Here is a 26,499-nt window from a genome sequence, read left to right as displayed (position 1 = left end):
AGGAGCTTGTTTGTTTGTCACAGTATAGACTGTGAAGTTTAGATGAAGTTGTTTTATCTTTTAGAAGAAAGACCCTCGATCGTATTCAACCATTAAAGATGGTTCAGGAAAGAACCATTCAACCATTAAAGATCCACGCATCCTAGAGATGTAATTTATGTGCGTTGCTACGGTCATAAACCTTTCACATATCTACGGTACTTTCTGACACAGAGCAGGAAAGACATTTGCAGGCCCTCTGTTTAGCCATCCCAAAATACCTCCATTTAAAAGCAAAAATATTAAAATGACCGCCTGTACATCTAACAGGCTGTAGTTCTATTTTATATATTTTGTATTAAAAGTACTATCCATATTATATTCCTTATTTAAAACAATATATTTAACCGACAGTATCCCCCCAACGTGTGTTTTCCATCGGTTGTTTGCCCTTCAGCCTTATTACGTAGTGCTTTTCATTTAGCCTACTCTAAGATCCCTTTACAATAGTGTAATGAAAGTTAACTTTTCTTAAAGTTTATAGATGTATTTTACTGTATCCCCATCCTTCTATCCTGTAGATTTTATGCGTACTGTAAAATAACAAATATACATCTTGCTTAAAGTCAGTCAAATAATTACACCTACAATTTGAAACGTGTTTAAACACATTGTGTGTCACTAAAGCAAGGCACACCGTCTATCGTCTTATTTTTTTTAAATAACCCGATGACCAGCATCGTCTCTTCATATAATTTATGCACCCCGAGTGCTTTTCTCTCCAGAGAGGAAAACCCTTTCTCTTTGGATATGTTTGGCAGAAACATAATTTCTACATCAGAATTTTTTTTAAATGTACGACTGAACTTTTCTCATTCGACAGAAATACTATTTTTAAATTATGTACCCGGCCTATAACACTCGGTGTAAATGTTCTTACCTAGAACAGAAAACATACGCTTTGACTATTTTGTAGGCATCGTGTAATGTTAAATGGTTTACAAAAAAAAAAAAAAAAACTAACGTTTACAACGCATATAGAATTCAGAATACAAATGTTAAAGTATTTTTTTTTTTGTTAAAGGGGGGGTGAAATGCTCGTTTTCACTCAATATCCTGTTAATCTTGAGTACCTATAGAGTAGTACTGCATCCTTCATAACTCCAAAAAGTCTTTATTTTTATGATATTTATAAGAGAAAGATAGTCTGTACCGATTTTTCCCGGAAAAACACGAGCGCCTAGAGGCGTGACGTGTGGGCGGAGCTAAAGAATCACAAGCGCCAGTAGGCTTTTGAGTTGAGAGCATGTGGAAGCTGTGACACAGATCCAGAGGCTGAAATTTAACAAGAGCAGCATCAGCAAAGGCGGTATGCTATGTGGTATGTACTGAAACTGTATATATTTGCTTAGCGGTTTTGGAAAATGACTAAAGCACTATTCGGACGGGACTAGTTTTCCAAACTACGTTTGAGTTTCGATTCTTACCACCTGACGTCTGTGATTTTCATGTACCAATTCAGACGGGACTAGTATCTCCGTGTTTATTACAGAGGTGGGAGGGTCTGATTTGTGCATCTGGGCGTCACAGAGATCACGCGCTCTGTATGCGTGCATTCATTCAGAATGATTGCACAATAAATACTAAATGGCTAGTATAACAAAACCATATTAATGTGTGGTTCCTTTAGTTTAACTTGTTTTCCTTTTTTTTAATTAAATGTAATTAAAACATTATGTAACTGAGTACATAAATGAACGTGAGTAATCTTACCTGATGCTGATATTACAATAGCCAGTATTAACAGTTTACGCGATCTTGCTCTTGATTTTATTATTTGTATTATTTTTTTATTATTATTTATTTGCCGCTAAGCAAATATATCAAACATCCGCGCGGTAAGAGCATCTACGGTAATTCACGTTGGCCAAAACACTCAAGGAACCGCGTTGTGAAATAAAATATCACCGGCAATCACAGACATTCGCATTCGGATAGGATTAGTTTTCTCAGAGGATCACTGAGTTTGCTGAAAAACGGTAGGTAATTTGCTCTGGAATTATCACAGAGGTTGTGTGAGAAAAACACAGACGTGGCAGATTCGGACGGGATTAAAATCACCAAGTACGTCTGTGAAATGCAGATTTCTCTAACGACCCCCTGTAAAACTAGTCCCGTCCGAATAGGGCTAAAGTTCCACTTTATGTCGTTTTTTTTTTTTTTTTTTTTTTTTTTTAAGCTGTACATGTGTAAAGTGCAGTTTGATGACAACATTGCATGTAGTTTACTTGATGTGCTTACGCGCTGATAGCTAAGTTAACAACACAGAGATATTTGAAGCAGTTTTACTCACCGCATGTGGTTCCAACACACAATTGTGACCCTTTTCCGTTGGGACTGCATTATCCTTAAGAAATAAAATCCGAAATGCAGGGAACAAACAAAAACACTTGCACAACTCCGTTGATGCTCTGTAAAAATAAACTCCATCCACTGGTCCCTTAATTCTGTTTCTCTTTTGGTAATCTGTGCAGGGTTGTCTTGCCCTGGCAACCAAAAACACACTTCTTTTGTGACTTTTCGCGAGGCTCTCGCTCTGATCAGGCTGTGCTCAGCCTCTCAGTGCTCTGCTATACGGGAGCGCGCGCTCTTCCGGCAGACGCACCCTTAGCACCCATATAAGGAAATTCCGCTCCATCTAACGTCACACAGAGCCATACTCGAAAAAAACTTTCCGAAACTTGTGACAAACCGGAAGAGGTTTTTTTGGAACAAAAATACTCCTTCAAACGTACAACTTAATTTTTGAAACTTTGTCCATGTTTAGCATGGGAATCCAACTCTTTAACAGTGTAAAAAACTAAGTATGCATGAAATAGCATTTCACCCCCCCCCCCCCCCCCTTTAAATGTTGATTTGTAAATGATATTTTTATTAGTCCGTTAGATTTAGTCATCGTGTTCGGATATCCGATGACACAATTCACATTTTTATTTTTATAACTCTCTCGTGGGAAAGAGAGAGGGTTGAGCGTATTCTATTCATTTAAGAAAAATTATTAAACATTAGACCTAACTTTTTTATTATTTTGAAAAAAACACGACACGACGACATTAAACAATGTTATCAGTTCCTACGGCCATCTTCTTCGATTTAAATAAAGCAACATCTCTAGTGTACGTGTGTATGTGCTAAACATCTTTGCTTCTCCACTTCTCCAGATTTTTAGATGGGCTACCGTTGTAATACAAACACATTTGAGAACTACGACGTTCTCACTTTTGTAATGTTTATAGAAAAATGCCGTACACACTTTTGCATTTCATAATTCATTGATTTTAGCTGTAATGGTCACATAAGACAAAAATTGTCAATGTGTGACTCGTAAACGTATAATTTTATTTATTTATTTATTTTTACCAGAGATAGTCGACCGATCTGTTGACACGTTGTTTTGCAGTTTTCTGATGAAGAGTTTTCTCTGACTGCGGTCAAACATACACTGCCTGTTCACAGGAATTTTACAGCATAACAATATCAACCCCTACATCTAGAGCTCTTGTTCATATAGCCGATGACCACCTTCACTTTGTTTCAAAATCTCCGCTCGACATTAAAGAGTAGGCCTATGCATACTCCCCTTCGGTCGTAAGCATTATCATCTACCGTGCACTGAGATTTTTCTGCTTTGTCCACTTTTGACGGATTTGTTAGAGGGACTATGTCACCTTGTTTAACGTGATTACGTATAAGATCCCTAAGATTGCACTACATTCACCTGAAAAGGTTATAGATATAGTCTTTTATACAGGAAATGTGTATCAGAATAACAATTACCTAATAGTGAAATCCACTTTTCTAAACTATTGTGAAAACTTTTAATGTTGATCTGGCCCACCAGCCGTGTATCTTTTTCATTGTTTTTTAGATAAAGACTATTCTCAGAGTTTGGTCAAACAGACAAAAACATGAACAAAATAGGGTACAAGATGATTAAATGATTGTCAAGAGAGTGTTTAAACTGAGATTGTGATGCACTTTAGAGCTTTTTCTGGTCTACCTGTGTCACAAAGACAAATAATAGCCACTGCCTCGACTTTTAAAATGAGCCTTACCATCTTCTGTTATGACTCTTATACTTAATACAAACCCATCTACTACACTAAAGTTAGACATTAAAAGTCATGGATGTCATGGATGTGGTATTTTCATCGTATGCATCTCTAAACAGTACTTCAATAAATAAACCGCTGTTGATAAGTCGTTCATGTAAGTGAGAGGCGGGATGATTTTGACCGTTTTAGTCATTCATCGTGCTTAAGGTCTGATCCGGAAAACGCGCTACAACTGTAACTGCGCTGTCACGTCTAAATAACCCGCTCTTCTTTAAGAAAAACGCTAGGCGAGCAGTTTCTGACATCTATTAATTCATTTAATTTTTTCAATCAATCAATCAATCAATCACCTTTATTTATATAGTGCTTTAAACAAAATACATTGCGTCAAAGCACTGAACAACATTCATTTGGAAAACAGTGTCTCCATAATGCAAAATGATAGTTAAAGGCAGTTCATCATTGAATTCAGTTATGTCATCTCCGTTCAGTTTAAATAGTGTCTGTGCATTTATTTGCAATCAAGTCAATGATATCGCTGTAGATGAAGTGACCCCAACTAAGCAAGCCAGAGGCGACAGCGGCAAGGAACCGAAACTCCATCGGTGACAGAATGGAGAAAATAACCTTGGGAGAAACCAGGCTCAGTTGGGGGGCCAGTTCTCCTCTGACCAGACGAAACCAGTAGTTCAATTTCAGGCTGCAGCAAAGTCAGATTGTGCAGAAGAATCATCTGTTTCCTGTGGTCTTGTCCTGGTGGTCCTCTGAGACAAGGTCTTTACAGGGGATCTGTATCTGGGGCTCTAGTTGTCCTGGTCTCCACTGTCTTTCAGGGCAGTAGAGGTCCTTTCTAGGTGCTGATCCACCATCTGGTCTGGATACGTACTGGATCCGGGTGACTGCAGTGACCCTCTGATCTGGATACAGACTGGATCTGGTGGCCACGGTGACCTCGGAACAAGAGAGAAACAGACAAATATTAGCGTAGATGCCATTCTTCTAATGATGTAGAAAGTACGGTGTTATGTGAAGTGTTTTTCACCACGGCAAATGTTTTGTTTAGCTTACATATTAGTTTTAGTCAGTTACATAGGTGCCACGCATGAAGTTTATAGTTATTTTAAATAATTATGATAGAGTTACAGGTTTAGGTTAGTGGGGTGCCTGTAAGCGGTGAAAACTTCAAGCATCGGAGACGGAGACGACGGTGTTACTCAAACAGCCCAAACTGTTGTATTACGCGTTACTAAGACAAAATCTGTAACAGCATTCATTAATATGTTGAAATGAAAATAAACATACAAAACTTTATAATGACCGTGAGTTCAATATAGCCTAACACCACATAGACAAATTTGTTCTAACGCTTTCGCCCTAAAATTGCGAGATTTTCTTGACTTCGCTAGATCTCATCACGCCGCAGCGAACTGTAAACCACACACTTTCTCATCACATTGCGCTAAGAAACTGCACATGGTTAAAGCTATTACACCATAAACTGTCTAAAGTTGTTAATGTACAAGCACAGTAAACTATTTCTACAAAAAATATCATCGCACTACTGTTTTTTGCGTATAATACATCGTTCAACAATACTTTTGCACACTCATTCGACTGTATTTATTACCGCCGTTCTCACGTTCCTGCTGTTCATAATGTATATATAATCCTTCATTGCTCTGTTCATAATGTACATACCATCCCTACATTGCATTTATATTTATATTCTGTATATACTCGGATCGATATTGTACGTATATAACAACTACACTGTATATCATAGCTTTACTTACTCTGCACTTTTATATAAAACACTATATTCTTGCACTTCAATATTCTATATGAACAAGAGCTCTAGATGTAGGGGCGATATTGTTATGCTGTAAAATTCCTGTGAACAGGCAGTGTATGTTTGACCGCAGTCAGAGAAAACTCTTCATCAGAAAACTGCAAAACAACGTGTCAACAGATCGGTCGACTATCTCTGGTAAAAATAAATACATAAATAAAATTATACATGTTTACGAGTCACACATTGACAATTTTTGTCTTATGTGACCATTACAGCTAAAATCACTGAATTATGAAATGCGAAAGTGTGTACGCCATTTTTCTATAACCGTTACAAAAGTGAGAATATCGTAGTTCTCAAATGTGTTTGTATTACAACGGTAGCCCATCTAAAAATCTGGAGAAGTGGAGAAGCAAAGAGGTTTAGCACATACACACGTACACTAGAGATGTTGCTTTATTTAAATCGAAGAAGATGGCCGTAGGAACTGATAACATTGTTTAATGTCGTCCTGTCGTGTTTTGTCAAAATAATAAAAAAGTTAGGTCTAATGTTTAATAGTTTTTCTTAAATGAATAGAATGTGCTCACCTGCTCTCTTTCCCACGAGAGAGTTATAAAAATAAAAATGTGAATTGTGTCATCGGCTATCCGAACACGATGACTAAATCTAACGGAGTAATAAAAATATCATTTACAAATCAACATTTAACAAAAAAAAAAAAAAAAATACTTTAACAATTGTATTCTGAATTCTATATGCATTTTAAACGTTAGTTTTTTTTTTTTTTTTAGTAAACCATTTAACATTACACGATGCCTACAAAATAGTCAAAGCGTATGTTTTCAGTTCTAGGTAAGAACATTTACACCGAGTGTTATAGGCTGGGTAAATAATTTGAAAATAGTATTTCTGTCGAATGAGAAAAGTTCAGTCGTACATTTAAAAAAAGTTCTGATGTAGAAATTATGTTTCTGCCAAACATATCCAAAGAGAAAGGGTTTTCCTCTCTGGAGAGAAAAGCATTAGGGGTGCATAAATTATATGAAGAGACGATGCCGGTCATCGGGTTATTTAAAAAAAATAAGACGATAGACGGTGTGCCTTGCTTTAGTGACACATAATGTGTTTAAACACGTTTCAAATTGTAGGTGTAATTATTTGACTGACTTTAAGCAAGATGTATATTTGTTATTTTACAGTACGCATAAAATCTACAGGATAGAAGGATGGGGATACAGTAAAATACATCTATAAACTTTAAGAAAAGTTAACTTTCATTACACTATTGTAAAGGGATCTTACAGTAGGCTAAATGAAAAGCAGTACGTAATAAGGCTGAAGGGCAAACAACCGATGGAAAACACACGTTGGGGGGATACTGTCGGTTAAATATATTGTTTTAAATAAGGAATATAATATGGATAGTACTTTTAATACAAAATATATAAAATAGAACTACAGCCTGTTAGATGTACAGGCGGTCATTTTAATATTTTTGCTTTTAAATGGAGGTATTTTGGGATGGCTAAACAGAGGGCCTGCAAATGTCTTTCCTGCTCTGTGTCTGAAAGTACCGTAGATATGTGAAAGGTTTACGACCGTAGCAACGCACATAAATTACATCTCTAGGATGCGTGGGTCTTTCCTGAACCATCTTTAATGGTTGAATGGTTCTTTCCTGAACCATCTTTAATGGTTGAATACGATCGAGGATCTTTCTTCTAAAAGATAAAACAACTTCATCCAAACTTCACAGTCTATACTTTGACAAACAAACAAGCTCCTCAGTATAGATTTAAAGCAAAATCAATATTTTTTATTTTTTATTTTTAAAACATACAGAAAGACTTTGGCATCATGTTTCATTGTGTGTGTATGTCTGTGTGTGTGTGTGTGAGAGAGAGAGAGAGAGTGTGTGTGTGTGTGTGTAAGAGACAGAGAGTGTGTGTGTTTGTGTGTGTGTGTGCGTGTGTGAGAGAGAGAGAGAGAGAGAGTGTGTGTGTGTGTGTGTGTGTTTGAGAGAGAGAGAGAGGGAGAGAGAGAGAGAGAGAGAGAGAGAGAGTGTGTGTGTGTGAGTGAGAGAGAGAGAGAGAGAGAGAGAGAGAGAGAGATGGTATGAAAACTTTGAAGATGGTGCTAAAAATAAGAACTTTAAAGAATCTAAAGTGATTAATGCATGATGCATCTAATATAATATAATCATATATATGATATGATATAATATGATATAAATAATTTTTTATTATATAATATTATATAAAAATAAAAAATATTTTAGGTAATATATATCATCATTTTGTTGAATTAAGAATCAACGGACATCAGATGTACTGGGGGTACTGATTATTATAAAACATTACATTAAATGTTAGCTTTGAAATAATGTACACCATTGACTTAGATCATGCGGTCTGGAACTCCACCCTCGCCTGCGCGGGGTGTGTGTGAAGCAGCCTCTCAGGTCTCACATACATTTCACTATGAGGACCTGTGAGATTCTGTTTATGATTTATTCATTTTTATTTTATTTTTTTAAGATGTAAATTTTATTTTGGGGATATTTCATTCATGTTTTGACATCTCTCACCGGTCTAACAATGTAAGGGATATTTTTTTTATATGTTTCATCAGAAATGTTTATTGTATATACTATGCGATCACATTTAAAATAAGTTATATTTTAAAAAAAAGAAGTATGGTGTGTTTTATAAGTTTAATTAACTTAAATGTTGAATACTTTTTTTGTTTAATGAATTGCTTTAGTAGTCTGATGTCATTATATAATTATTTATTTCCATATTATTTAACCCTGGAGTCTGATTGGGTTTTGTGGGACTGGAGATATTTTGGCATCCCTCAGACGTCGGTGTTTTTCATTATCCTAAAACGTATTAATGGCTAAAAGTCTGAATATCCATAATATGTGATCAGCATGATTGTACATGTCTGTAATTTTGAGAAGGCTGAATTTATGTTTAGTTTTTGTTTAAAATGTGTTTAAAACGTGTTTGTATATGTTGTATAAGTATTGGTTGAATACATGATTAAAAAATGAATGATAAATGATTTGCTTTGGTTTAGTAACATGTCTGTTACTGCAATGTGTTTTATGAACATGATGAATACTTGTTTAAAATGTATGTTCCGGTTTAGTAACATGCCGTCATATATAATTTTATATTTTATTTATTTTTTCATATTGTTTAAAATAGAGATAAGTCTCTTTTTAACTTGATATGTCCGCGCGTATGTCCGGTTGTTTATATGTTTTTTTCAGAATACAAATTTGTATAGTGGCATGGATATTGTAGTGATCTAACAAGGTACGTGTGGTTTATGGTTAAATTTATATAGGGTAGTCATAAATCAGATCGCTTAAAAAAATAAATTTTATTAAAAATGTACGTCCATGCAGCATTTTATTGTGTGGTGGTACTGTAGGTGTACGGTTAAAATAAATAATTAAACAGCTTTTTGAAAAAGATATGATATAAAGATGGAAATTTTTTCCCCGATCCTGGTAAAATGTATATTTTTAGTGATGAACAAACCTATTGTAAATGTTTTGTTTTATATTGTTTGTGAATGTATAATGTGTTTATATTCATTAAAAGAAGAAAATAAGACTTGGAGACGAATGAATGACTGAGAGGGAGAGAGATGGGGTACAAGAGATGCTAGCCACGCACCAACCGTAATTCATAGGTGAACCGTCAGAAAACTGTCAAAAACATGGTACTCCCGCGTTAGATACTGTGGTTTTAATTAACAAATGGCTTTGAAGATATTATGATTGGTTAGTAAACTCGGACGAGTGTGCACTGTGGCGTGCAAGCACAGGGACCTTCAGCTCTCTAAAAACACCTCCTTTCTGCTCTCTTAAATATAAAATAAAAAAATAAATAAAAAATTGGATCTTGTTTTGCCTGAAACAGTCGGTTTCAGTATATTTTTTATACAGTTTCATTTATAACCTTTTTTAAAATAACAATGTTTTTTAATGTCTTTAATTGTGTTTTAGATTATATAAATTATATAATGTTTTATATATGAATGTGAAATAACTAAAATGTGTTTTTCAACCTTTGTTTTTAGATCATGTAAATTATAGAATTTATATATATATATATATATATATATATATATATATATATATATATATATATATATATAAATGAGAAATAACTGAATGTCACATATATGATAAAGTTCAAACAAGCTAACTGGCACAAAGTTCAAACAAGCTAACTGGCACAAAGTTCAAACAAGCTAACTGACACAAAGTTCAAACAAACTAAATGGCACAAAGTTCAAACAAGCTAGCTGGCACAAACTTTAAACAAGCTAGCTGGCACAAACTTCAAACAAGCTAGCTGGCACAAATTTCAAACAAGCTAACTGACACAAACTTCAAACAAGCTAACTGGCACAAATTTCAAACGCCTTCTGTCAAAACCACATGATCGATGCATGGGGAGTCTTTCATATACCGTTATAATTTAAAACTAATTAGGTCAATAGTGTAAAACTTTCTGTCAAAACCGCATGATTGATGCGTGGGGAGTCTTTCATGTACCGTTTAAACTAGCCGTCAAAACCATGATTTAGAACTAATTAGGTCAATAGGGTAAAACTTTCTGTCAAAACCGCAGGATTGATGCGTGGGAAAAGGTCATAGGTTAACCCTTGAACTCATTTGTCCCGCCCATCCATCATAAGGTCACCGGAAGTTCAACCTGTCAAAAGGTCAAAGGTCAAAGTCATAAATCATCATGACAGAAGCTACATTATAAGAACTACTCACTTCATTTTTATCCAAGGAGACAGAACTACTTGCACTGTTTTTATCAGTGGGACAATATTTATACAATACTATAACCTAGAAATAATTTAACGGGGTCTCTTGCAAGTCGCAGCAGCACGAATTATGTGGCCAGCATCATCTGATTCAAATATTATGCTAATTAACAGTGAGTGTAGTTTCAGACATTATAGTGCTTCACTCGCACTGACTCTTATTCTGCATGCAAGAATGAAAAACCCAGGCTGAAGGTGGAGCGATTCGACCAATCAGAAGAAAGCAGCGTTTCAGCTCTGCCCACAAGTGGGAATGAAATATTGAACCCATAAACCGAAATGATCAAAACGTACACGGACCAACGGTCTTATCCATGTTCTCTCACTTGAATCCTCTTCTTGAGATTTGAGTCTGTGACCTTCTGCAAGCCCTGCCTTGTTCATGCAGTAATTGACATGGTGGGAGGGGGCGGATACGTGATCGCCTTGGAATGCATTTTCAATGTGGACATTGAATTTTGCTACATTCATTACGGGACATTGAATGAAAATGCAATCGTAAGTGTCTTGACTGTGAGTGTTAATGCATTTAAGGAAAATAGCATTTAAATGATAATTTTGCCACAGTTTTTTCTTAAACATGTTATACATATCTAATCATTTCTGTAATACATTTTCATTTTCATTTTGCAACTTTAAAATTAAGTAATTAAAGTATTAATTTTACATATTAAAACTGGTGTATGAAATGGCAAATGAAAATTATGTAATTTAATTTTCATTTTCATTTTGCACCAAACGTTGCAAAAATGTATTGGAAAATGTAAATGAAAATACAGAAATGCATTACCATTTTACATATTGCATTGTCATTTTGCATATTACATTCCAAATTGAATATTGATACCCATATGCTTCCATAAACGACTGCCGTTTCCAGTGAATATGAAAAATGCAAAGTGTTGGTAGTTTGGAAAAAAATCAAGAATAATAACAGAGTTAATACTAAATATTGCTAAATGTTCATGATGAACCTGAAGATTTTTTTTTTTTTTAAACCAAGAATGAAACTAAATGAAAATGAAATGAAAACATTTAGGCATATACACATAGGCCTTATATTTATTTACTGTTTAATAAAAAATAGCATGCATATGATCCTGTGTGTAAAGGTCTTCTTTTAATTTTTGTTTAGTAGACTGTAGCCTAAGACTATCCTACAATTTGAAATTAACAAATTGTACATTTTTTTATGTTTTTTTTTTTTTTTACATTTTACAATGTTATATCATAATGTTATTGTTGATTTAATTCCTTCTTTTATCTCCTTTTACAATTACATTCATTTCGCAATCTGTCCCTTTGCACCACCTGGCGGTAGTTTCGTGAATGATTTTAACACGCAACTGAATTACAGTAGGCTGTCCACCATCTGTACATCCATCTAGTTGCAGATTGTAATCTACAAAATTCTGTGTAGTGTTTTTTTGTCCAATAATTAATATCTCTGTCTTATCCAAATTCAATTGGAGAAAAGTATTTGTCATCCAATCTTTAACATTTTTAACACACTCTGTTAGCTTAGATAATTTAGAAATTTCATCTGGTCTCATTGAGATATATAGCTGAGTATCATCAGCATAACAGTGGAAGCTTATTCCGTATTTTTTAATAATATTACAAAGGGGCAACATGTATTTTGAAAATAGAAGGGGACCTAGGACGGATCCTTGTGGCACTCCATATTTTACTGATGATAAATTAGATGACTCCCCATTTAAGTAAACAAAATGGTAGCGATCGGACAGGTAGGATCTAAACCATCTTAGAGCCTGCCCTTGAATACCTGTATAGTTTTGTAATCGATCTATGAGTATGTCATGATCTATGGCCCCCTTCCCCAAATCTTACCCTGGAGGTCCAATGCGCTGCAGAGTTTAGCTTCACCCCTGATCAAAGACACCTGCTTGTGATTTTCTAATGATCCCAAAGACACAGATTGGCATTGATTAGCATGCTCAGGTGTGTTCAATTAGTGTTAGAGCTAAACTCCGCAGGAAAGTGGATCTCGAGGTCCAGATATGAGGATCCCTGATCTATGGTGTCGAAACGCAGCACTGAGATCAAGTAAGACTAGAAATGAGATGCAGCCTGAAATTCTTCATACAGATAATTTTTGTGCAGGAAGGTGCTCAATTGAGCAGACACAACTTTTTCTAAAATTTTAGACATAAATGGAAGATTTGAAATAGGCCTTTAATTTGCCAGTTCACTAGGATCTAGTTTTGGTTTCTTAATAAGAGGCTTAATAACTGCCAGCTTGAATGGTTTTGGGAGGTGACCTAAAGATAACGACGAGTTAATGATATTGAGAAGCGGTTCTTCGGCTACAGGTAAAAACTCTTTCAGTAATTTAGTGGGTACAGGATCTAATAAACATGTTGTTAGTTTAGATACAAGTGATACGTTTATTTAGCGCTTCCTGTCCTATATTTGTAAAGCACTGCAATTTATCTTTGGGTACGATGCATGAAACTGAAGTGTTAGACGCTGTAGAATCTACATTCTCTATTTTATTTCTAATGTTATCTATTTTATCAGTGAAGAAATTCATAAAGTCATTACTATTAAACGTTGGTGGAATATTTGAATCAGGTGGTGTCTGGTAATTTGTTAATTTAGCCACTGTGCTAAATAAAAACCTTGGATTGTTTTGGTTATTTTCTATGAGTTTGTGTATATGCTCTGCCCTAGCAGTTTTTAGAGCCTGTCTATAGCTGTACTTAACTGTTTTTCCATGCAATTCTAAAAACTTCCAAGTTAGTTTTTCTCCATTTGCGTTCAAGACTACGATCTACTTTCTTGAGAGAGTGAGTATTACTGTTATACCATGGCACAGTATGTTTTTCTCTAACCTTTTTCAATTTGATGGGGGCAACAGCTTCTAATGTATTAGAGAAAATAGTGCCCATGTCGTTAGTCATTCAGTCTAGTTCATGTGTATTTTTGGGTTCAAATAGCAGTTGAGATAGATCAGGCAGGCTAATTTGTCTTTGGTGGCTGGAACAATAGTTCTGCCCAGACGGTAACGCTGAGACATATAGTTAATATCAGTGATACGCAGCATGCACGATACAAGGAAATGTTCTGTAACATCATCACTTTGAGGTACGATATCTATATCAGTAAGATCGATTCCATGCAATATAATTAAATCTAGTGTATGATTAAAACGATGAGTGGGCCCGGTGACATTTTACTTGACTCCAAAAGAGTTTATTAGGTCAGTAAACTCAAGTCCTAATGTATCATTTGTATTATCAACGTGAATATTAAAATCTCCCATGATTAGCGCCTTATCAACTGTAACCAGAAGGTCTGAGAGGAAATCTGCAAATTCTTTTAGGAATTCTGTATACGGCCCTGGTAATCTATACACAGTAGACAGAGCAAGAGATACATTAGGTTTCTTTTGCATGTCTGACAGTGTAACATTAAGCAGAAGTATTTCAAATGAGTTAAACCTGTATCCTGTTTTCTGGGTAACATTGAGAATATCACTATATATTGTTGCAACACCTCCTCCCCGACCAGTCTGACGGGGCTCATGCTTCTAACAGTAGTTTGGTGGAGTGGACTCATTTAGACCAAAATAATCATTTGGTTTTAGCCAGGTTTCAGTCCAGCAGAGTACATCAAAACTAATATCTGTGATCATTTCATTTACAATAACTGCTTTGGGTGTGAGTGATCTAACATTTGTGAGCCAAAACTTTAAAAATTGTTTTTGTTCATTTACTTTACATGTTTCTGGTTTAATCGCGATAAGATTTTTTTCTAGATCCTACATTAAATTTATATTTTTTGTCCTCACTATTAGGGGAACAGACCCAGTCTTAATAGATTGTACAGCGCAAGTACTTTTATCATTTAAGCGGGTGGAACAAAAGTCATCATAATAGTTATTTGAGATTAGTCACATGGAGCGAAGTGTCCTGGAGATGTTGTCAGAGAGCAGCTCCGGTCCGACTCTGCTGGGGTGCAATCCATCAGCGTGAAACAGCCTAGGACGCTCCCAAAAAAGATTCCAGTTATTTAAAAATAACACTTTCTGTTCTTTACACCATGACAACAACCATTCATTTAAAGCAAAAAGTCTACTGAACCTTTCGTGTCCTCATCGATACATGTGCAGTGGTCCTTACATGATGATTGTCGCCGCGGGCGTGTTGCTGCGAACTGTCTCGATCAGGCTCCTGAAGTCCTTCTTCAGTGTCTCCGTCTGCCGCAGTGTTGTGACGTGAAGCACGACCGCTCTGGGGCTCTCCTTGTCCTTCATGATCGCTGATATCTGCGCAGAAACATCGAGAACATGAGCACCGGCGAAACAATGAGTTTGCACTTTACCTTCGGCTAACGTAGCATGGATGGAGTCTCCGATGATCACAGCGTCGCATCCCGCCTCGCGGAGGGGAGCTTACCGGTTCCGGGTGGAGATCTCAAAGACCAGAGGTGGAGAAGTCGTTGCCCGGGGCCTGGCTCGTGTCCTCCGGTGTGGATGCACCCAGGGTCCATGGTGTCCCAGCGCTAGAGTGAAGGACATCTGGGAAGATCGCGTCCTGGGTGCACCTTTGCAGAGAAACACACGGAGTAGTCGTGGTGGGACTGTTAACAGCACGCTGTATACTTACCCCGGACTTGTGAGCGTCAGCCTGGGATGATTCCAGCGCTCTGATTGTTTTTGTTGTAGAATACAATAGAGGATATATTCACACATTATATAAATGGAAATGATGGTGTATAAAATTGATTTTTAAGATAAAAATAGTCAATGAAAAGATTATAGTGACGGAGCTCAAACGCAGTACAGGTGCCAACAACAAACAGGAAGTGTTATACTTCCCATAACCCCTGATGTACTTGCTACATCATTAAAAGAATGGCATCTACGCTAATATTAGTCTGTTTCTCTCTTATTTTGAGGTCACCATAGCCACCAGATCCTGTCTGTATCCAAGTTAGAGGGTCACTGCAGTCACCCGGATCCAGTACGTATCCAGACCAGATGGTGGATCAGCACCTTGAAAGGACCTCTTCAGCCCTGAAAGACAGTGGAGACCAAGAAAACTAGAGCCCCAGATACAGATCCCCTGAAAAGACCTTGTCACAGACGACCACCGAGACAAGACAGATGATTCTTCTGCACAATCTGACTTTGCTGCAACCTGGAATTGTACTGCTGGTTTCATCTGGTTACAGGAGAACTGCCCCCCTGACTGAGCCTGGTTTCTCCCAAAGTTTTTTTCTCTTTTCTGTCACCCATGGAGTTTTGTTTCCTTGCCGCTGTCACCTCTGGCTTGCTTAGTTGGGGTTACTTCATTTACACTGATGTCATTGACTTGATTGCAAATGATTGCACAGACACTATTTAAACTGAACTGAGATGATGACCGCTTTGTTCAACCGAGCCATTGGTTCATCTTTTATTTCATTGCATGAACCAATGGCTGTGCAGTTACACTGCATTACTGAAAAGGCTTCAGAATTATGAGAAAAATTATTTTCCCATAGCATCTTAGTAGATGCAGTACTCGTTCATGTATTTTAGGGAACCAAGCTTACATTAGTAACAGAATACGTTTTTCAGACATTTCAGAGTATTTTCAATTGTCTTTGTAGAGTACACACAATCACAAAGTATCCTTTCCACTACACAAAATAATTGTTTCATCTATATAAATGTTTTATTCAAAGTACAATAAGTGCCTTTCATAAAGCTCTTAATATCAAACATCTAATTTGCCTGTCTTCTCATTCAGTTTAATACATTTAATACATATTTAATCTAACTCATCTTAATGGCTAATCAGTGAATCTTTTGGTACATCTATAGATATAGATTCAATAGATGGTTTCTAAAGAACTTGTTTGCATTTCAGGGATTACCAAATGTAATTAATTCTTTTTTGCACTATAAGTGATTTATCTTAGGCTACATCCACACGAAGCCGGAGCTTAACCCAGTCCAATCGAAACCACAACATGATGTAGTATACATGCCAGACCAGCATGTGGCACTGTAATTCTGCCACAGAGATACACTAAAAACAGAGAAGACATGGACTCTGCACATAAACTTTGCGCGTGGTACACAAACAAATATTGAACAATGAATTTATTTATCTGTGTTAATGTTAGTTAATAAAAAGTCATTCATTTAGCGTGTGTTCATGTTTTTGGTGCTGTTACATGATGTAGAGGTGTCTGACTAGGGGCGAGACTTGGGCTGATGACATCATCATTTCAGAAAATATACGGATGGCCCCGTCCACATGAAAACGCAAAGACGGCATTTTTTAATTTATCCACTCTGGTACCCGATTTCAAAAAATTGTGGTTTCACCTTCCGAAAAGCCATATCCGTGTTGAAAAAAACACCTATCCGATAAAAAAATTGTGCGTTTTCACAGAAACCCGTCTCTGAGTGGCTGGGGCCTTAGATGATAACCAGTAGTCAAGTCAAGTCACCTTTATTTATATAGCGCTTTAAACAAAATACATTGCGTCAAAGCAACTGAACAACATTCATTAGAAAAATAAAATGATAGTTAAAGGCAGTTCATTATTGAATTCAGTGATGTCATCTCTGTTCAGTTAAATAGTGTCTGTGCATTTATTTGGAATCAAGTCAAGGATATCGCTGTAGATGAAGTGACCCCAACTAAGCAAGCCAGAGACGACAGCAGCAAGGAACCAAAACTCCATCGGTGTAAGAACGGAGAAAAAAAAACCTTGGGAGAAACAAGGTTTCTCCTCTGAACAGACGAAACCAGTAGTTCAATTCCAGGCTGCAGCAAAGTCAGATTGTGCAGAAGAATCATCTGTTTTCTGTGGTCTTGTTCTGGTGGTCCTCTGAGACAAGGTCTTTACAGGGGATCTGTATCTGGGGCTCTAGTTGTCGTGGTCTCCGCTGTCTTTCAGGGCAGTAGAGGTCCTTTCTAGGTGCTGATCCACCATCTGGTCTGGATACGTACTGGATCCGGGCGACTGCATTGGCCCTCTGATTTGGATACAGACTGGATCTGGTGGCAAGGGTGACCTCGGAATAAGAAAGAAACAGACAAATATTAGCTTAGATGCCATTCTTTTAATGATGTATCAAGTACATAGAGTGTTATGGGAAGTGTTTGCGGTTCCGGTTTACCTAATTAATGCAGCCTAAAAATCCTTTAACGGATTTGGATATTAAAAGCATATTAGTATGTTATTTGTAAGCCAGTTTAAAGAGATGGGTCTTTAATCTAGATTTAAACTGCAAGAGTGTGTCTGCCTCCCAAACAATGTTAGGTAGGTTATTCCAGAGTTTAGGCGCCAAATAGGAAAAGGATCTGCCTCCCGGAGTTGATTTTGATATTCTAGGTATTATCAAATTGCCTGATTTTTGAGAACGTAGCGTACATAGAGGATTATAATGTAAAAGGAGCTCATTCAAATACTGAGGTGCAAAACCATTTAGCGCTTTATAATTAATAAGCAATATTTTAAAATCTATACAATGTTTGGAAGGGAGCCAGTGCGGGGTTGACAGGACCTGGCTAATATGGTCATACTTCCTGGTTCTAGTAAGAACTCTTGCTGCTGCATTTTGGACAAGCTGTAGTTTGTTTACTAAGCATGCAGAACAACCACCCAATAAAGCATTACAATAAGCTAACCTTGAGGTCATAAATGCATGGATTAACATTTCTGCATTTGACATTGAGAGCATAGGCCATAATTTAGATATACTTTTGAGATGGAAAAAATGCAGTTTTACAAATGCGAGAAACGGCTTTCTAAGGAAAGATTGCGATCAAATAGCACACCTAGGTTCCTAACTGATGACGAAGAATTGACAGAGCAGCCATCAAGTCTTAAACAGTGTTTTAGGTTATTACATGCAGAGTTTTTAGGTCCTATAAATAAATTTTTTCAGAATGTAGCAGTAAGAAATGACTCCTCATCCAGTTTTTTATATCGACTATGCATTCCATTAGTTTTTCACTTTCTACATGAACTAGTTCAAAGTTCAATCAGGACCAATTCCGTCAAGTATATTTAATGACAATTATAATTGCATACAGTTAGTGTTGGCGGTATGGTTATGTTCTGGGTAACACTCCACACGCCTGTCCATGCAGCCATGCTTGGACAGAGCGGCGAAAGCAGCAAGACAAACCCCCCTGGGGTACAGAACAGAACCATTATAAGCATACATAATTACAATTCTCAATTACATGAGTTGAAAACAAAATGTCATGGAGACTGCTTCCAATGAAGTCACTGTAAAGAAAGAACAAGTTAGATCAGATTACAGGTTTAGTTGGTGGAGTTGGGGTTGGAGGAGGGAGTTAATTGCAAGCAGCAATGCGATGGAGAGACACTGAATAATGGGAACTTAAATAGACCGCAGGTGATAGGTGTCGAGACTGGATTGGTACACATCAGGAACAGCTGACTGTCAGCTGATGCAAGCATGACTATCATGACCTGACTGAACTAACGCGATGCTCGATTTCAATCAGGACCACTTCAGTCAAGTATATTTAATGACAATTATAATTGCATACAGTTAGTGTTGGCGGTATGGTTATGTTCTGGGCAACACTCCACACGCCTGTCCATGCAGCCATGCTTGGACAGAGCGGGGAAAGCAGCAAGACAAACCCCCAAAACAACCATATGCCAAAACTCCCCAACACAACTGATGCAATTTGAATGGCCAGCAATGAGAAATGTTGCTTGATACTATATTTATGGGGGAAGCATCACACAAACTCGGAGAGAAGCATACAACAAGCATGTTGCTTAGCTGCTTATGCAAAATATTTGAGAGAACTGTATGGGGGAAGCATACACCCCTAGCAGCAGCAGCCTAATACGATGTCAGTTTGTATATCATTCAATTTAAATATTACATGCTGAAAAAGCACATTAAGGTGGGGGGTGGGAGCGTCACCCAAAGTTAAGCAAAAGAGGATGTGCAACAAGTATGTTCTTAAAATGTTTAAGCAGCTGTGATTGTAAAGGGGGAAGCATGCGCCCCTAGCAGCAGCAGTCTGATATGATGGCAGTATTATCCAATTTTATGCATCTACCATGCTGTAAAAATCACAGAGGGGGAAGCGTCAGAAAAAAGGGGACAAAATTGCACCTTTTTGGGTACAACAGCTTGTCATTGGAACAGTAATGTTTTCTTAAAAGGGGATGAATGAATTACTATATAAAATTTTTCTGTTCTTATTATTGCAACGTGACGGAGAGTGGAATTAATATTTTATTAGGACCAGATCATCAAATATAAACATCTTATAAACATGGTTATTGTTTGCACTGTCTGCTAATTGCATAATTTATATGTATGTTTATCCCTTCCATATTTGTGTTTTGTTATTTTTGCAGAAGCAATGTAAGGGGCAGGTTCTCCTGGACCTGGTGTGTGAACATCTAAACTTGTTGGAAAAGGACTATTTCGGCTTGACCTTCAGTGATTCTGACAGCCAAAAGGTCAGAGATCTATTCCAAATGCTTCTATCATTTAATCTCAGACGTATAAAGACTCACAAATAATACATTAATATGGAACAGATGGCTGAAATACCATCTGCTCATTAGTTTTACATCACAATAAAATGATATGTAAGCATATAATAATAATAATAATAATTATAATTTGCAGATAGGTAAGGAAAATGTACTTAATTCAAGAATCAAGCTTACATCCAAAGACTAAGCAGCTACTTTGTTGTCTCACTCTCCAGCCGGTCATCAGTCTATGGAAAGACAAGTAATGACAAATGTCTTTAAAACAAAAAAAGCAGACATGTGCTGTGATAAACTGCGGTAACTTTGTAGTCTTGATATACTGTTACAAATACTACTATAAGTAAACATTTTTCCCATCAATAACAGCACAAATTATATGGACAGGGCCGTCGCAAGTGGGTTGAAAGGTTTTTACTATTATAAGGGCCCATGGCTGAGGGGGGCCCCCGGCGATCTCAACCGTCTGGTTGAGGCCAGCCTAAAAAGATGATTAGGACAGTTGACAGGCCATTGCTGAATGTCATCACGAAAGCTTATAATTTTCTAGTGATGGCCGATTCGTGTTCGTGATTCGGTCGTTCAATTCAACCGGTTCTTCTTAGTGAACTGGTTGAAACAGTTCACCAAATCGAACTGAATCGTTTGAAACGGTTCACGTCTCCAATAAGCATAAATCCACAAATCACTTAAGCTGTTAACTTTTTTAACGTGATTGACACTCCCTCTGAGTCAGAATAAACCAATAATCCGGGGTAATCCATTTACTCAAACAGTACACTGAATGAAATGCTGTGAAGACCAAACTGAAGATGAACACTGAGCCGAGCCAGATAATGAACGAACACGCCCACTGCTGGAGCAGTTCTCGAGTCAAGAACCGGTTGCTTCGGTTTTCGGATCACCAGTACACTCAACCGAGAATCGTTTTGTCGGACGTGTCCGAATTGAGAACCGATGAACTGATGATACTGCGCATGCGTGTAATTTTGTAAGTATTTTGTTAAACATCGGAAAGTGCGATAAAATAACTATATTTTATTTTATTTTTTTTTATTTTTTTTTTTAGATTAATGTTTCCAATCTGTATATTGTATATAATGTATAGGCCAAATGGGTTTTCAGGGAAGTTGGACAATAATTGAGACTCTAAAGACTCTTATGTTTAATAGGAATAAGAGATGATTTATGAGATATCTGTACTGTATTTATAGTTAATGATGAAACATTCACAAATTGAGTTTGTAGTAAACAGAACATGAACACGAGTAGAGCAGCTGATGACACTGAACTGCAGCATGTGCCGGTTAGAGCGATTCTCGTTCTCGAGTCAAGAACCGGTTGCATCGTTTTTCGGATCATCAGTACACTCAACCGAGAATCGTTTCTGTCGGACGCGTCCGAATTGAGAACCGATGAACTGATGATACTGCGCATGCGCGATTCAGCGTGAAGCCAACTGACTCACAGCATGTCTGAACCGAAGGGATTCTTTTGGTGATTGATTCTGATTCTGTACTAGTAATGTTATGAGCGCAGGTATTTCGAGGGCTTGGATGAAGGGCAATCTGGCGAAACGTAAGTTCATTTAATAACAAATACATCGCAACGGATTATGTTTAGTAAGTGGATCATGGTTTCTGCGCTGATGACACCTAATTTATTTACTTTATATCTTCAAGACTTAAACCCTCATATGCACATTATTGCTGTTACTGTATTTAGGTGTTGTTGCAAAACTCAAATGTAAACTTTTCATGATTATGAGGTTTTAACTGACTAAAGTTATGATTACTGACTTTATATATTTGAATGTTTGATAGACGTGACGCCATAACGTCATTGCCAATGACGTCATTACGTCGAGCGTGAAAGAACCGATGAACCGTTTTTTTCAACCTGTTTATTTAACCGTCCAAAAAGAACCGGTTAGCGGAAAAGAATCGAACTTCCCATCACTATAATTTTCACTTGTTTTTAAGCCTTGCCGCTTGCCAATTTAAATATTCAAAAGAGTTTAAAGCATTGAAATACAAATATGCGTGTTCAGTGCGCATGCAGAGAGCCATGTCTCACAGACAGCAACACTGAACCGACCTTTCCTTTGTCCTGCACCTGAACGAACAAATACAAATTGCAGTAGTTTAAAAAAAAAAAACAGAAACGGATGTGTAAGAGCCCAATTCAGCACCCACGGTGTTCTGGTGTTCAGGGCTCATGCAGAGAGAGGGCGTTTCAAAACACATGAACACAGAGTTTACCTTGTACCAACAATACACACAAATACATACAAAATAAAGTATGTTCGAAAAAAGTGTCTTACGTGTGTGTTATGTCTTAAGTGAAAGTAAACATTTGAGGAAAAAAATAGGATGTGTATTATATTGGATCCATTCATTGTCTCTTAATGTGACCATGTCTAATTTAACTACTAGCTGCTGTAATGTTAATCCAAGAAAATGAAAGGAAGAAAATCACTCACTGCTCTTGACTGAATTACTTTGTATTTTTAAACAAGAATTAATGCACAGTCAAACCAAATTCAGACACCAGATATCATTTTTTATTTTTATTTTTACTAGTAGGTGCAAAACATAGCAAAGTAAATTGAACTATGACATGTTATACCCAAATATTTTTCATACAGTGGACTACTATTGAAATTGATATATATATATATATATATATATATATATATATATATATATATATATATATATATATATATATATATATATATAAACAGTACAGACCAAAAGTTTGGACACACCTTTTCATTCAAAGAGTTTTCTTTATTTTCAAGACTATGAAAATTGTAGAGTCACACTGAAGGCATCAAAGGCTATTTGACCAAGAAGGAGCTGATGGGGTGCTGCGCCAGATGACCTGGCCTCCACAGTCACCGGACCTTAACCCAGTCGAGATGGTTTAGGGGTGAGCTGGACCGCAGACAGAAGGCAAAAGGGCCAACAAGTGCTAAGCATCTCTCTGGGAACTCCTTCAAGACTGTTGTAAGACCATTTCAGGTGACTAACTCTTGAAGCTCATCAAGAGAATGCCAAGAATGTGGAAAGCAGTAATCAAAGCAAAAGGTGTCTACTTTGAAGACATATTTTCAGTTGTTTCACACTTTTTTGTTATGTATATAATTCCATATGTCCTGGAGGGAGGGGAGAGACACCAATGATCTTCTCAGCTGCTCTCACTATGCGTTGCAGAGTCTTTCGGCAGGGCGCGTTGCAGGCGCTGTACCACACAGTGATGCAGCTCATCAGGATGCTCTCGATGGTGCCTCTGTAGAAGGTGTACATGATGGGGGCCGGGGCTCTGGCTCTCCTCAGTTTGCGGAGGAAGTAGAGACGCTTTTGTGATTTCTTGGCCAGTGCTGCTGTGTTTTCAGTCCAGGAGAGGTGATGTGCACACCCAGGAACTTGATGCTGTTCACTCTCTCCACAGTCGCACCGCTGATGGTCAGAGGAACATGCTGAGTCTATGCTCTCCTGAAGTCTACAACAATCTCCTTTGTCTTCTCCATGTTCAGAGAGATATTGTTGTCACTGCACCACTTGGCCAGGCGGCTCACCTTGCTCTTGTAGTCCACAGTCGTGTCATCTGCAAACTTAATAAAGAGGTTGGAGTTGTGTGATGGTGTGCAGTCATGGTTCAGCAGAGTGAAGAGGAGGGGGCTCAGCACACATCTTTGGGGGGCCCCAGTGTTCAGTGTGATGGTGCTGTATGTGTTGCTGCTGACCTGTACTGCCTGAGGTCTTCCAATAATAAAGTCCAACAGCCAGTTGCACAGTGAAGTGTTGAACCCAAGCTGGATCAGTTTGTAAATGAGCTGTTGAGGGATGATTGTGTTGAATGCTGAACTGAATTCTATGAACAGCATTCTGACATATGAGTCCTTTTTGTCCAGATGTGTGAGTGCTGAGTGGAGGGAAGTGGCGATGGCATCATCGGTCGACCGGTTAGAACGATATGCAAGCTGGAAGGGGTCCAGGGAAGGGGGAGGGCAGATTTGATGTGGTGCATGACTAAGCCGTTCAAAGCACTTCATGAGGATGGGGGTAAGTGCAACTTACAAGTCATTGAAGCAGGATGGAGATGGCTTCTTCGGAACTGGAATGATGGGGGCAGTTTTAAAGCATGTGGGAACAACAGCCTGACTCTGTGATGTTGAAAATGTCTGTGAAGACATCAGTGAGTTCTGCTGCACAGTCTTTCAGTACACGCCCAGGGATGTTGTCAGGACCCGGAGCTTTGCATGCATTGATCCTGCTGAAGGATCTCCTCACGCTGTCTGAGGTCAGCGTCATCACCTGGTCACCGGAAGGAGGTGGAGTCTTCTGTGCAGTGGTGCTGTTTTGTTGTTCAAAGCGAGTGAAGAAGGTGTTCAGCTCATTCAGCTGAGAGATGTTGTTGTCACAGGTCCGTGGTGGGCGCTTGCAGTCCGTAATGGTCTGTATCCCCTGCCACAGTCTCCTAGTGTCTCTGCTGTTGCTGAATTGATGAGCTATCCTCTCTTAGCCTCTCTGATGCCACGGGACAGGTTGGCCCTAGCTTTTCTCAGGCCCACCTCATCTCCAGCTCTGAAGGCAGCTTTCCGTGTCTTCAGAAGTCTGTAGACCTCCCCTGTCATCCATGGCTTCTGGTTGGCCCGAACAGTGATGGTTTACCCCTCTTCTGCTTCCTCTCACACCACTTGTGGCGCCTCCGCTGTGGGTGAGATGCAGTAGTGGGGGTCGGTGATGGTGAAGACCTCTGTAGCAGACCGAGATCCCACAGCTGCTCCACGTGCGCAGAGTTTAACTGTAACAATGCGGTTCTGTCACATCGAGCAGAAACCTGCGACTGTATTTGCGCTTAAAGACAGGTAGGCGCGACGAGGACGTACTAAAACACTGCGACTCACAAGACAAAAAACATGAAAACACCATTCTGTCAGGACAGAGAGAAGCCGCTTAAACGGATTTGGATATTAGAAGTATATTAGTATGTTATGTGTAAGCCAGATTAAAGAGATGGATCTTTAATCTAGATTTAAACTACAAGAGTGTGTCTGCCTTCCGAACAATGTTAGGTAGGTTATTCCAGAGTTTGGGCGCTAAATAGGAAAAGGATCTGCCACCCACAGTTGATTTTGATATTCTAGGTATTATCAAATTGCCTGAGTTTGGAGAACGCAGCAGACATGGAGGATTTAATTATAATGTATAATTATAAGTATAGATTATAAGGTCTCCTGGGAGTGTCAGCCACATTAAAAAAAGTTAACAGCTTAAGTCATTTGTGGATTAATGGTTATTGGAGACGCAAACCATTTCAAACGATTCAGTTCGATTTGGTGAACTGGTTCAAGAAGATCCGGTTACATTGAATGATTCGTTCACGAACCGGATATCATACACTGCAGTGAACGCGCTCACAACAGACCCGGAAGAGAAGACAATGTTGAAAAATGTCGTAGTTTTTGCTATTTTTGGACCAAAATGTTTCGATGCTTCAAAAAATTCTAACTGACCATCTGATGTCACATGGACTACTTTGATTTGGGTGAAGTAACCCTTTAAGACACTTTTAAGGGGTGAGGGAACAAACAAATATCAATACACAATGTTATATTGTCTTTTGTGCCATAGTCTTGGGTGAGAACTCATACATGTTTACTTAAATGATATGACAACATACAAACAATCACCACAGAAATACTGTATATTATATGGCCTTGATACAGCTTCAGGATCATAAGATAAGTTGCTTCATTCATCACTTATTGACACTGGTTGTTGGGTTGAGTGACCATGGACATATCATTGGGATAAGGAAGCAGGCTATGAAGTCATTGGGGTTGTGAACCTCTTTTAAAGGTTTTGTCCAGTTAGTTTATATGGGGATGTATGTGTGAAAATCACATTTGACAAAATTCAAACATTCTGTAGATGGAATTAAGAAACTAGCCAGTTTTCCTTCTTAAAGATTAATATATACATTTCATCTTTCCCCACATGCATTTGTAAGAAGTATACTATTTTACAAATTAATTTGTAGTGCACTAAGTTTGTGCTTTATGAGAGTATGAAATAACTAAATTAAGAATGTATTTGCAGTTAGTATAGACATGTAAATCTATTTTTAGTATACTTATCATTAAATAAATATATTTTAAATACAATTAAGTGTATTTATTTTTCACCAGGGTAGACTTTGTCATTCAAAAAGAGTTTTAGT

General features: G+C 37.7%; 1 protein-coding gene across 6 annotated transcripts in view; it reads left to right on the top strand.

The window, feature by feature from the left end:
• Positions 1-26,499, top strand: part of LOC127967982 (band 4.1-like protein 1) — a 363,306-nt gene that overhangs the window by 107,032 nt on the left and 229,775 nt on the right. For all 6 annotated transcript variants that reach the window (XM_052568756.1, XM_052568757.1, XM_052568755.1 and 3 more), the window contains one exon: positions 20,128-20,232. In XM_052568756.1, coding sequence (XP_052424716.1) covers positions 20,128-20,232 — 105 coding nt within the window. The remainder of the gene's footprint in view (positions 1-20,127; positions 20,233-26,499) is intronic.

This window comes from Carassius gibelio, chromosome B11 (genome assembly GCF_023724105.1).
Source record: "Carassius gibelio isolate Cgi1373 ecotype wild population from Czech Republic chromosome B11, carGib1.2-hapl.c, whole genome shotgun sequence".
Classification (NCBI taxonomy): Eukaryota; Metazoa; Chordata; class Actinopteri; order Cypriniformes; family Cyprinidae; genus Carassius; species Carassius gibelio.
Note: the sequence above shows the minus strand (reverse complement) of the source record. Positions and strands in the feature narration are given on the sequence as shown.